The sequence below is a fragment of the Aulonocara sp. 'chitande type north' Nkhata Bay genome, linkage group LG10, assembly GCF_057382095.1.
Source record: "Aulonocara sp. 'chitande type north' Nkhata Bay isolate Kocher_YH1m ecotype deep benthic linkage group LG10, A_spYH_male_GT1.1, whole genome shotgun sequence".
NCBI lineage: Eukaryota > Metazoa > Chordata > Actinopteri > Cichliformes > Cichlidae > Aulonocara > Aulonocara sp. 'chitande type north' Nkhata Bay.
Genome location: NC_141353.1, coordinates 5,508,357 through 5,521,792, shown reverse-complemented (window position 1 = coordinate 5,521,792; position 13,436 = coordinate 5,508,357). Strand labels below are relative to the sequence as shown.

The window sequence follows — 13,436 nt, the reverse complement described above, 5'->3', positions numbered from 1 at the left end:
TAAAAAGTATATTCCAAAGATCCAGAAATAAAACATTACTCATTATTTTTGGAGTAATGCATCCTATTCATACTGCCGTTCATGGTTTATCAAGTATATTGTCTATGACCTTTGTTCACTTTCCTCAGTCTATACTTTTCACTGTCAACTTCCAACCTGATACTGCCCCATTCTGCCGGGGTCCTGGGTTTTTGGTTTGTGGACTTTGGATTCATTTATGTTATTATATAGATGTTCTATTTGATCTCAGCTATATACGTTTATACTTGTTGATCATGCCCCTTTATATCTTAGTTCACTGTTTCATTTGCTGTATTCTGCTAAGTCTCGTGTTATTTTCTTAGCCTTTTCCTTGTGGCTTTCTGTGTCAAGGTTGTGTATCACTCTGTCATCTCTGTTTATCTACCAGAGCTATTATAGTTTTATATTTTATTTTTGAAAAACAAATTATTTCATTTTGATTTTTTGGTTTCAGTTTAGTTTCAGTTAGTCTCCAGAGTGGATTTTCCATAATGACTGGTGGATGGGGGGCATGACAAAGGATACACTGTGCAGGAGAGCCAGAGATGAATAATAATTAATGATAATGATTAAATGCATAGTGTGAATAAACACATAATAATTGGAAAAGAAAGTGCATCATGGGAAGCCCCCAGCGGCCTATTGCCTATGTCACGGTACTGGGCCATGAGGCCCAGGGTTTAAGTTCTAATGCATATTTTTGTATCCACATGTGTAGTTTAACGCATCTAGTTGTTTTCTAGTTTGCAGTTTAGTCCTTGGTTTCTTAGTCCCTTTTGTCATCCCTCCCTGGTCCGTGTGTCTACCTGTCATGTTTCATGTCTCTGGTTAGGTTAAGTTCATGTTCTATCTCCATGTCTATGTCTCTGTGTTTCCTGTTTTATTTTGAAAGAGTATGGTGTTCTTTGTTCATTGTAGTTAGTGTTACTCTCCCCTGTATTGTCATTATGTTTCCTTCTAGTCAGCTGTGTTCTCATGTGTCTCCACTTCCCCTGATCACCTCATGTGTGTATTTAAGTCCTCAGTCTTCCTTTGTTCGTTGCCACGTTGTCTGTTCAACTTCCCCCATGTTACGCCAGGTTTCAGGACTCTGTGCTGCTCATGTCCATGTTACTTACGTATATACGTTTCATAGTTCCTTGTTGTTCCAGCACAGTCCTGTTCACAGTTGCCTCCGTCATGTGCATCATTGTCACCCTGTCTTAGCCTTCCCTGCTGTCTGAGTTAAGTGTCAGTTCTTAGTTTTCCCAGTTCAGCTTCTAGTTTAGTTTTGCCTCAGTGCTTTCTGTTGTTTGCCACGTTAATCAGCCCAAATAAAGGCTCGCTTTTCGTTTCAAGTTCGGTAATGTCTCCTCGTCTGTGTCTGCACCTGGAACCTCACACTCCCACACTCGGCACCACCCACCGCAGACCGTGACAGCCTATAATCAAAAAGGAAAGTTTTAAACCTAATCTTAAAAGCAGAGAGGGTGTCCGTCTCCTGGATGTAAACTGGGAGCTGGTTCCACAGAAGAGGGACCTGAAAGCTGAAGGCCTCCCATTCTACTTTTACATACCCTGAGAAGCACAAGTCTGAGAGTGAAGTGCTCTCAGATGTGGTTGGTGACCTGATACACATGACTACTGAAGACTACTGTGAGTAGAAGGATTTAAATATTACTGAGAGTGTCTGTTTTCATTCCCCATGTGTTTCCCTGTGCTTTAGATTCATTTACGATTCTCTTTTGGACTTTGTCGTTTATGCTTCTTTTTGGAATTCATTTGGAACTCAACAGCAGCTCGCTTTTTTTCTTTTTTTTTTTTTTCTTTTTTTTAGAATTTCTCATACACCCGGTCTCACCGGACCTGATGCATTTCATCTGTAGTCGTTCTGTAAAGCTGCTCTGCTGCAAAATCAGGTCTAAATCTGATTTATGCAAGTCCTTCAGCACAATCAAAAACAGAAGCTTTAGCAGTCTATATTTTGGTGAATCAAATCTGTTTTTATGTAACTGAGACCATCATGAAATAAAGCCTGTTGAGAATCCCATCTTAATAAGCATGGAAAAATCAATTTAGCACCTAGAATATGTTCCCCTAAGGCTGTGTGCATTGCTCACAAGAATACACTGTAACTGTGTGTGGGTTATTGTAGTTTTTGCCAGTCAAACACCAACACATTCATCAAGTTTAAGCTCATCCTGCATCTATCAGAAGATTTCTTAATGTATTCACTTGGTTTCCACCTCCAGCATCTTTATCTGTGGAAGTCAACAAAGCTATGCTGCAGCATCTTATCGTGCTCCATTCAGGTAAGAGCTCTGAAAGAGGAAGTATACCCCTGGCTGTTCATGTGTGCCTGAGCCTGCAAGCCATGATGCCAAGACACAGCGAGCATCTGTAGAGCAGTGGAGGGTAATGCATGCCTTGACTCTGGTGGACAGAGGGGAGAGTGTGTTGAACTCTCCGAGAAGTGAATTTGGCCAATTTCATGCGTGTACAGTACTCACCCAGGTGCAACGCACTGTGAAGCTGGAGAAAGAATTAGAGAATTAGGCATTAGGAGAATAAGAAGCAAACAGAACTTCAGCAATAAGCAAGAGCTTTTGTTTATTTATTCATGTAGTTCTAGCTGGAAGTGGTGGATGGGGAGTTAAAGACTGCATGCTTAGATGATGCATCTTTTTAGAAGTTTGCACCAGAGTAAATAATTTTCAGCCTTCGTTGTATTGATTACTTTCTGTATGTCAAGAAATCTACTTGAATGTGCTGCACATCCAGGAAAATCCCATAAGAATGGTAGTGAAATACCAGAGTATGGCTGGAAAACTAAGAAAATTACCTTTCCTATCTTTAGAAGGTCTTTTCAAGAATTCACACCATCAGACATGCCCCATCAGTATGACTTTTTAGCAGCCCCTGAAAGAAGTCCATTGTGGCCTTATTTTCTTTTTCTTTTTTTTTCTTTTTTTGCTGCAGTTGTCCCCTCAAAATCAGCTCCAACCCGTGTCTTATGGTATCAGACACCAACATTAGCAGCAGATATCAGGAAGTCTCAGAAGGTGTAAGAGTGATCTTCCATGGATGGCACTTGTATTTCGTGCACATCCCCAAGAGTAGAAATGAGATGTGGGGAAACAGGAAACATTGTCCCAAATTGTTTGTCATGTGAGCAGCATGGACACAGAGCTTCACCCTAACAGGGGTCAGTTTTTTGCTTTTATGGTAAATGGACTGGTTCTTATACACTTATGGTCAAAAGTTTTAGAACACTCCAATGTTTTATTGAAAATTATGCAGTTTAATGTCACATTGCGCTCTGAACTGAACTTACAAATAAGCAACTGGAGTGAAACCAGAAATCAGTGAATCAATTTTTAGACCAAAATGTTTTCTAAACTTTTGACTCATCAAAGTAGCCACCTTTGGTAGATATAACAGCTGAACACACCCGTGGCATTCTTTCAACAATAGAAATCAAATATTCTTCAGAAAGTTCTTCCCATATCTGTTTCAGAAGTTTCCATAAATGTGGCGCTTGTAGGTTACTTTGCTTTCACTCCTCTGTCCAGTTCATCCCAAACCAGCTTGATGGGGTTTAAGTCTGGAGACGGTCTTGGGCACCCCATGTTTTCAAGCTTACCATCTTGTTCTTTTTTCCTGAGGTAGTTCTGGCATAGCTTAGACTTATGTTTTTTGGGTCATTATCTTGCTGTAGGATGAACCCCTGACCAACTACATGAGGGTATTGTGTGGCGCTGCAGAATGCTGTGGTAGCAGTTTTGGTTCAGCGTGCCTCTCACTCTGTAGAAGTCACCAACCCGAATCCAGCAAAACAGCCCTAAACAATCACACTTCCTCCTCCATGTTTGACAGTTGATGCCACCCACTGAGGAGCCATCGTTTCGCCTTCTCGATGGCGTACAAAGATCTTGAATGATGAACCGAAGATTTCAAATTTTGATTAATCCATCCATAATACCTTCTTCCTGTCTTCAGTAGTCCAATGGCCGTGTTTCATGGCCCAGGCAAGCTTCTTTGTCTTATTCTGACGTCATAGCATTGTCCTGTCAAACCTGGAGCTCAAAGTCTTCTCTTCACAGTTGAAACTGAGATTTGCTTACTATGACCACTAAGCTGTGCTTTAAGCTGTTGTGAGCCGCCTATCACGCAAGCTGTTAACTCTCAGAAATGTCCTCTGATTCACCTGTGGCTTTGAGTCTGCCAGACCTCTTCCTTTCGTCAAAGTTTGGCCCAGTTTCTGAGTGCCTTTTGATGGTGAAGGAAACTGCACTCACTGACATCTTGACTTTCTTTGCAATTTCTCTGTTGGAAAGACCTACATTTTTAAGTGTTATGATGGTCTGTCTCTCTTCCATTTTTATTTTTATTTGCCTTTATCTCACCATTTTTGTCACACTACTTTCTGCAGTACAATACTGTTCAACTGATACTTCAGTTCTAAGGTCAAATGGTGTCGAGTCCCAGATTTAAACCTAGTGGGAGTATCCCACCTAGTGGGACCATTTACCTTAGAACTGAAGAAGCTTCTCGGATGAGAGGTGAAACGTCTTCAAGCAACTTAAAGAAGTCCAGACGCTTTTCTTTGCAAGCTCCGTTGTCAGTTTTGAGTAAACTTACCTTTTTAAAAAAAAGTCTCTGGCGGTTTACCACTTACCCTTTTACAATTTTAAGCTGACTTGAACAACTTGAATTGCAATAAATTGAATTGCCTGTTTACATTCTGAGTCCATGATGATTCATAATTTAGCAGCCTATCCTGTTGTGCAAATACGGTCACCTTAAAAAGTAAACTAAAAAACATGACAGTTCCCACAACACATATACTTACACTTCAAAATCTGTAGTCCATAAACCAACGGATAACATACATCCTATATACAGTTATGGGCAGGAGTTAGACTAACCAGGCATTTCATTAGGTACACTTGGCTAGTATCAGTTTGGATCCGTTTGCTTTCACAGCTGCGTTCAATATCCAAGACTCAACAAGGTGCTTCAAACCTTCCTCAGAGGTTTCATCATAATATGTTCATGATAACATTAGAACACATACATCATTCATCATGATTTGAGTTGATGTGAACCTCCCATTCATTAACATCCCAGTAGTGCTAAATTGGATGGAAATCTAGTGACTGTGAAGCCCATTTGAGTAGTGAACTCATTATCACATTAAAGAAACCAGAAAATTGTGACTTTGGTACAGTGGTCGTAAAGGAAAGGCAACGTCAGCACCAGCACACAGGTATGTTGTGGCATTCAAATGAGGCTCAACTGGTACTAACAAGCCCAAAGTATAAACCTGATATTAAGGCCAGAAAAAAGATTTGCACAAGGATTGTTGTTACAATGAGTGTCACAAGCTATTGTTATACGTTCATTCAGACCTGAGATTACAGGTTATGATGCAATGTAGTGATGTGGAAATACATAATATTTAAAAATGTTCTTTTAAAAGGTTTTTATCCACAGAGTTGAATGTTGTTGAACTGAGTGGGAGGATTTAATTTGATTTACGTAAAAAATATAGAGCTCTTATAATCCCTGTGAAAAGTTATGCCAGTTTGCATAAAATTGTTTTTCTACTAAATAACTGATTAGTGTTTGAGGTTAGTTATTCCGATGTAGATCAGTTATGAAGCACGGTCATTAAATAAGTAATAGTGAAAACCTTTCAGAAACTGACTCGGTGTGCGACAGAACTTACCTTCACCTAAGGTAACTTTGTCATTCACTGCAACACAACACAAAAAATCCAACACACATGCATGCACACACACACACACACACGCCGCTAAATGCAGACAAAAAGTCTTAATACCCTTGATATAGAGTTTTTAAAAAGCCACCACTGAGGCAACTAATGGCAACTGTGGCACAGTTAAAAAACAAACAAATGCATGCACTGTCTTATGCTTTCTGAAAAAAGAATGAGTACAGGCAGAGGTCATCAAATGTGTTTTACTGTACATTTACAAAACAACAAGAGTACAAAAAAGTCAGTCCACAGACATTTTTTGTTTGTTTGTTTGTTTGTTTTGGAGGGAGTATATTGACATTTCATCTGACAAATGCAGCAAACAGCCTCTCAGACAGACAAGAGGGGAAGCAGAGGGATTACAATCAAACTTTCATAAAGTCTGTCTGTCAGTCTGTCTGCAGAGTGGAACACTTTGCAGCAGAGAAACCAGAGGAAACATAGAAAAATATGACATTCGTAGCGGACAACATGGCAGCAGGGATCCTGGTGGGGAAGCGCTGGGGGGCGGAGACGTCCATCTGGGAGCGAGACCCAGCTCGTTTTGGTTTTTCTGACCCCCCCCCCCCCACCCCTCATTCTCGACCAGAAAACACACTTTGTGCTTCATATTTTCTGTTGTTTTGCCATCACAACAAGAGTGCAACAGTAGTTAATGCTTTTCCAAAAAGTATACATTTTGAGAAAAAAAGTTGGCACATTCAAGAAGACTTTTTTTTTTTTTGTTTGTTTGTTTGTTTTTTTAAATATCAGACGTTTGTGGTTTTTTAATCCTCATAAATACAATATACATCTTTTACCCCTGTATCCAGAGCTCACAAAATACAGACACAGGTATTTACAAACCAAAGGTGAGGAGTGATCTGAGTGGCTCATAAATATTCGGAGCAATACCAAAAGCAGAATGTAAAGTCTGTTTACAGCAATAACATAGGTTTGATTCTAGGTTCCTGAAACCCTAAGCTCCATGTCTTGTTCAGCTTATTGTCTCCACAGTGGTTAGATGGGCGGGGAGCAGGAGGGTGATCAAATCATCAAAGGTACACTGATAGAATTTCTTTATCTTAATTCCTGAAAGAGAGAAATATAACATCAGTAGCTTAAACAATCAGTCTCACAGAACGAGTTATCAGGACACCGTAGTACACAACTTATTCTAGCAGCAACTTGGTATCAGGGGCCAATTTAATCCATCCATGGAGATTGAATCAGTTTTTATCAAGACTGTTTAGCTGTCAGGGTGAAGAACTTCAGACAATTTCCTCTCGATCTGAGCCACATTCCTGCAGTAATCATCTATCTTGTAAATTTTGGGTCAGCACCACTTAACAGGAAGTTAAGTGACTTGTTGACATTTCCATGATGTACCGGAGGATGCTGAAAACAGCTTCAAGCTAAAATCTGTTTCTGGAAGCTCTGCAGTAACACAAAACACATGCAAGTGTTGCAAATAATATGATGCAATGTTTAATACTCATCTTTTAATGTGAAAATTAAGCTTTCAGCTCCATGCTGATCACAGTGAAGTTGCTACTACAAACAGGAATTCCTCTCCAAGTGGATCTAAAATGCATTTCCTTATTTTTTTAATCGCATCTACAGTATACTGCTACAGTTATGGATGTAAACCAAAAGCATGCGGGGCAGCCAACCAGAAGAAAATTAGCTCAAAGGGCAGAGGGAGGCAAAACAGCTTGTCTGAGGCAGTCTTTTATGCATGTAGTGCATTTTACTGACTGTCAATCAATTTATTTATAAGCACATTTAAAAACAGCACAGATTGACCAAAGTGCTGTACAAACAATCATGTGAACTATGCTTGAGCAGACTAGGTTCCCCATATTAAACACATATTAAAGCACTGCCAGTTGTTCCAGTTTCTGAAGATCGTGTCATGCACTGCATTTTGATTGTCATTATTCTGCATTCAGTCCAGAAAGATTGTTTCAAAAGAATCAAAAGTGATGCTACTTACTCTAATTACTCTAATTAACTTCATACAAAGGTCAGGATGGATGGATTTCACAAAACATGCTATGAAATTAAAAGGAGATATAAAAAGTATGAAAAAAACTTCAGTGTCTCAAACGTTCATACACACCTCTCTAATACCACTGTTACAGTGGCCTATTTAGTTCCTAGCCTCGGAGCATTTTTTAACAGGCTTGACGACATCTGCTGCCCTTCCGTCGCCCATCCTAGACTGGCCGTCTGCATCAAAGGCCACATGATAAGCAGGCAATAACACCACATGAGGAAGAGGTAACCTAATCCAGGCTTCCTGTAACTTTATTGCAAAGGAGGATTGTGCTTTCATGTGCCTGGGAAGGTGTGAAAAAGGTCAGCGTGGGTCAGTTAGGAGCATGTGGAGCAGGGGTGAGGTGTTCTTTAGTTCTCCACCGAGGGGGTGGAGGGGAATATAAGGAACCTTTGTGTGTGTGGCAAGAGAAAAGAGTGATTGTGCATGTGTGTCACTTTTACAAGTTGCTTTGCAACACTCATGTCTGATGTGCACTGAGAAGTGACCCGTGACAGAGCCATCCTTTCTCTGTTTCCTCACACATGCAGCTTTATAGTGATGCCTCGGGTTACAGCTGTAAGCTTAACAGCTACAGCATTAAAGGAATGCATCAAAGCTGCTGCACTAACCATGTCTCATAAACCACTGCGTATGTAGGTTAACACTGAATTTTGAAAGTAACCAGAGTCAAAGTTGTGGCTGAAAGCTATTTTATCCATTTAATTACATAGAAGAAAATATTTGTCCTGATCCTTTTCAGCATTGTGCCTGCATGAAATTAATTAACACAACCTTTTCAGTTTTTTCCGTGCAGTTAACCAATCCAAAACACAGATTACAAACTGAATTTACATACAATTTGAATTTAACTTTAAAGAGCTCCCATCACTTTGGATTAAGCTCCTGTTGGGTTACCCAGCTTGCTGCCTACCTACAGTAATGTCAAACTTTGTAAGCACAAATTCCCTTCAGAGCCTTCCATTCAGCTGGCACAGCGTGCTCCACCATAAAAGACACTAGCACGTCGCAAGGGAGCCTGCAGGGAGTGCATTTAAAAGAGTGCTCCCACAGTTAAGTGTGCCCTCAGAAGTGTACTCCAGAGAGAGCAGTGGTTGTGTAGGCTTAACATTGTTTCTTACTGTAAAGGTTTTGAAGCAAATGGTAGTGGCAGATCTGTATGAATGGGCCTGAGAGCATGACGGTGTGAGTGTGTGTGGGGGGGAGTGTAGAAGCCCTCTCTGAAGTGCCTTCACATATTAGTAATGATATGTAGATTAAACTGAATCCCATGAAGAGGCTTTGTTCTCATATTCATGAATATATAAAAGAATCAATTATTAAAACCATTAGAGGTGCACAAAACTCTAACTGGTTTTTTTTGCAGAATTTTACCTCATTGTGTTTCCTGGCTGAGTTGAGCCCCCGGGAGCCTGTGGAGCCTCTCGATGAGGAACTTCCTGTAGTTGAACAGTTACTAGACATCTGACCTCTGGAGAGGTAACCGGCCTTGCTGCTGTACAGGATCATCTCCTCATCTGGAGAGACAGATGCAAATGGGAAAATAAAGGTGCATTTGGACATTTTGCAGCTGATCTGGACAACACTTTTTCAGATGTAGGCTACGTCTACACTAATCCGGATAAATTTGAAAACTGCGTTTTCGTCTAAGAACGCTCCACGTCCACACTATCGTTTCCAAACAGTTGTTCATCCACACTGAAACGCTTATGGTCCTCTATTGCGCATACGTGAAACGTAAGATGATTTGACCTGCGGTATTTCTGTCTGCTGTTTATTTACTTTCCGGCTCTTTAAAACGCCGTGGCAAAATGTCGAGGAAAAGTTTTTTAAATGGACTAACAATGAGGTGGAGGTGTTGCTGCGAGTAACGCAAAAGTACAAAGTTGCAAAAGTGAGTGAGAATTAAACAATTTGAAGAAAAGCTATCTGGAGCATGTACAGGCTGATGTCAATCTTTAATAGAGCAAACAAAACAACGCCCTCCGCAATCTTAGTTTAATTGGTCACATGACTGGATCATATGACTAAAATGCGTCATCGTTTCCGAAAGTCTGCGGTTACGCTGTCCACACTGACTAAATGACCTCCTCAGCAGGTCTTGAAGTTCTCCAGAGGCCTGGTAATGACATAGTCATTTGATTCAGGTGTGTTGACCCAGGGTAATATCTAAAACCTGCCTTCAAGGCCTGGAGTTGGACACCCCTGCCTTACAATATAAAGCACCTTGAGGCAACTTCTGTTGTGATTTGACGCTATATAGTTAAACTGAAATTGAATTGAATACATTTCCATCCAAATGAATTCAATAACCACACATTTACCCAGATTTATTTTTGGAGTTGGGTTTGGAAAAACAACACTGAGTTTTCACATGATATTCTGTGAGGGATACACGCTGGAGGGTTTTTAGATTCTCTGAGCCATGCCTTTTGTTTTTGAAAATGGCCAGGAGAGCTGGCTTCACGGTTATTTTGCAAAGTCATTTATAAAGAATGACATGTTGCAAACAGACCCGTTTCACTCTCCCGTGTAACACTGCAGTGCAGTAGTGGACTGTGGTGCATCATTATGTGGAAGAGGCTTCATCAGCCGAGTGCATAAGTGCTGCCTTTTCTTCCGCTTTCTTCTTCTGCAAGAAGCACAACATTTCCAAGAGAGCCCACACTCTCTGTCCTAAATTTGATTTGTCTAACCTTAAACTGCATTATGGCTGAAATTCAACACACTTACTGTCAGTTTGTCTCTGTCCCGAGCCTTTTCGCTGCTGGCTATTAATGCTATATTCAGTCCTCTCCAGGGAGGACAGCGTGCCGTTTGTCACACAGTTGGCCTCCATGCACCCCTGGGGGTCCTGTAACCGGCTCTCTTCTGGGGGTGGTTCTGGAGGAGGGGGCAGGTCTAAAAAAAATGAGATACAGGGAAAGAGCATTAAAACTTTAAGAAAGAACTTTTTGTTTCCATTTTCATTGTTAGGTTTCTGTTAAAAAACAGTTTTCTTAGTTTCCAAAAAATGACAGCTTTTTCTTATTTCTCTCTTTGTTTTCTTTGCTAAGTGAGAAAAGTGAAGAGACTTACAGTCTTGATTTCTTGATGGAAATTGAAATGATTATTCACTTATTAAGATGAAAGGTCTTGTTCTTGTTCCTGCCAAGGCTATGGATTCACAGTGGACTGCAATTTCAGATTTTTATTTCCGTTTCCAGTGATAATAATCATGCTTATCCAGTAAACATATTACAGTCTGTAAACTGAGATTACAATTTCCATCCATAGTCAGGAATGCCAGCCTCTCATCTTGCCTTTCTAACAGCTGTGGACAGTCACAGTATCTGTGATTCACATATTTGAATCTGCCCACCTCCTTGTATGTCTCTTCTGTAAGCTGAAGTCTTAGACACTTTTTTTTTCACTCTTGATTTTTGGTTTGGTGGAGTACTTGTATCAGCGGGGGAGGAGCGACTGTGCACTGTGGGTGAAAAGGTATAAATAATCAATAGCAAGGAGACGATGCAGAAGGATTACTCACATGACAAACACTAAATCAACTTTAAATCAGCTTCCAGGGTGGGGGCTGCTACTCTGTATTCTGTATGCGTGTGCACGTCAGCCACTTTACCCGGCGTGGTCGTGCTGATGCTGTCTTCATTCAGAGCTGGGCCCTGGCTCTGGAGGCAGCGATGGGCAGGACTCTGGCACTGCAGCATGCCAACTTCTGATGAGCTGTGATGCTGTTGGCCGGAGAGGCTGGGGTTGGACTGGGTGAGCAGCGGGCTCGGTGCCTGGGGAACTGGCATGGGACCGCAGGGTAACCTTCTGCTTTGGGAAGTGAGGGCAGCATGTTACTGGAGCAAAAAATAAACTGAAGCAGAAGCTAAATCTTGTAATGTTTAGGAGTGAGGTTTACTATACAGCTAAACACATGATTTTTGGCATGATTAATAATGTGATTTTATTGGTTTTGTCATTTTATTCTGTCTGTCACATCTGACAATAGCACTTGATTTAGCTAGGCTGCTTATCTGTAATTGTGAATTCTACTGAGAAGTGAATGAAGCACTAAACAGTAAGCAGTAAAATGACTGTGATTAGCAGAGAAATCCCCTTCCATCAGCACATTTGCTGAACTTAAACACATTGACACAGTGCAGTTAAATGGACACAACCTTTAGAAAATACAGTAAGCACGTACCGTGACAACTGCTGGCTGTTTGATTGGTTCTGACGGGGGAGGTCATGGTGGGCTTGGGGCTCCTCGTGCGGTGACGGAGTGAGCGTGGCGGTTGACTGGTGACTGTAGGAGGTGGCTGGAGAGGAAGCGTTGTTCCTCTGAGGGGGCGAAGGTCTGTCCTCGCAGCCTTCCATCAGGTATGTCCTCTCAGGGAGGGGTGGACACCATTCCTCATCCGATCTAGATACACAGTGAAGCAGATTACAGCTCAGCGAGGCCGTGTGCGGCTCTACACCTCGATGTGTTGCATAATTATTGTCGAAGTACAACCTGTTTACTCAGTGATACCTTCAAATCCAACTAGCTAAGAGGCTATTTAAAGATTAATGATGTTCTTTCAAGTTAGGAGGCTTCGCCAACGGCAAAACTGCAGGAGGCTAAGCTTCCCATTGAATGGTACTGCAGCTATGAGTTTTGCTATGAGGCTGCAGAGTGCAAGTGGTAAGGGTCAACATTGCTAATTGCATTTCATGGGTGGGGAAAACAGCTAAATCAGTCAAGGAGTTGACCAAGGCTGAGATAATTGAGTTGTTAAGGGCAGGGCCTTAAGAGCAATGCTGGCTTTTATACTTAATGCAGCTGTTAGAGGTGACACTAAGTCTAAGTGATGATACAACAGTGTCATACTAATTCAGAGAGATGTGCATCTGAGGAGGCAGGACTGTGACTCACCCTAGGTCCATGTTCTCTGGAAGTTCGTCATCTTGCTCACACTGCTTCAGCTCTTCTATGGGCGGAGGCGGGGGCAAGGACTCCATCCAGGTCAGAGATGGGGTCTTTACAGCCTTACCCATCACCTTCTGCTTGGGCTTACCTAAAAAAATGACATACATAAATAAATGCAGCGATTCAATTGAAGGGGAGGTTCTGGCACAATAAGCTGATTCGTCATGACCGTATTTTGACACATACCCCAGCAGGCCTGTGGCTCACAAATAGCAACACGGAGGCAGCAAAGTAGGATTTGTAGCATGACTGAGTGCATGTTGGCCAAACTGCTTCCACGAAGGAGAGCACAAACCTCAGCTCACTCTCTAAGGGAGTAGTTTTGTATTTTGTACATTTTCATTTTGTTTTCTTATGAAGTTTGCAAGAAAGGCAGGTGTGAAATGTAAAAGTGACATCACTACATGCTTTTTGTCAATTTTCAACCAATATATCCAAATAAACAGATAAATAAAGTTGACCGTGATGGACCATTGGTGGACGTAAGGCAACTTTTCATGGATTGTTAGCACAAGCCCACTCTACCCCCCTACAAATTTTTATCAGCATTCATTGAAAACTTTTCGATCTGTCACCTTGGCAGATAGAACGATTGCTCTCTTTCAGTCTTGTTTTTGTGTTCCTTTGTCTTTCATTGTTACCCAAGTCCACTCCTGCTG

At 41.3% G+C, this 13,436-nt stretch overlaps 1 protein-coding gene across 4 annotated transcripts in view; it reads right to left on the bottom strand.

Annotated features, from left to right (window-relative positions):
* Positions 1-5,975: 5,975 nt before the first annotated feature.
* The window catches only part of robo3 (roundabout, axon guidance receptor, homolog 3 (Drosophila)), a 172,167-nt gene continuing 164,706 nt past the window's right edge, over positions 5,976-13,436 (bottom strand). For 2 of the 4 annotated variants that reach the window (XM_086307897.1, XM_086307899.1), the window contains exons 21-27: positions 12,724-12,865; positions 12,013-12,231; positions 11,440-11,639; positions 11,182-11,289; positions 10,554-10,721; positions 9,195-9,337; positions 5,976-6,853 (exon numbers count right to left, since the gene is read on the bottom strand). In XM_086307897.1, the coding sequence (XP_086164023.1) occupies positions 6,842-6,853; positions 9,195-9,337; positions 10,554-10,721; positions 11,182-11,289; positions 11,440-11,639; positions 12,013-12,231; positions 12,724-12,865 (992 nt within the window). In that variant the 3' untranslated portion in view covers positions 5,976-6,841. Of the gene's footprint in view, positions 7,994-9,194; positions 9,338-10,553; positions 10,722-11,181; positions 11,290-11,439; positions 11,640-12,012; positions 12,232-12,723; positions 12,866-13,436 lie in introns of all 4 variants that reach the window. The other 2 variants (XM_086307900.1, XM_086307898.1) reach the window with 2 other exon arrangements.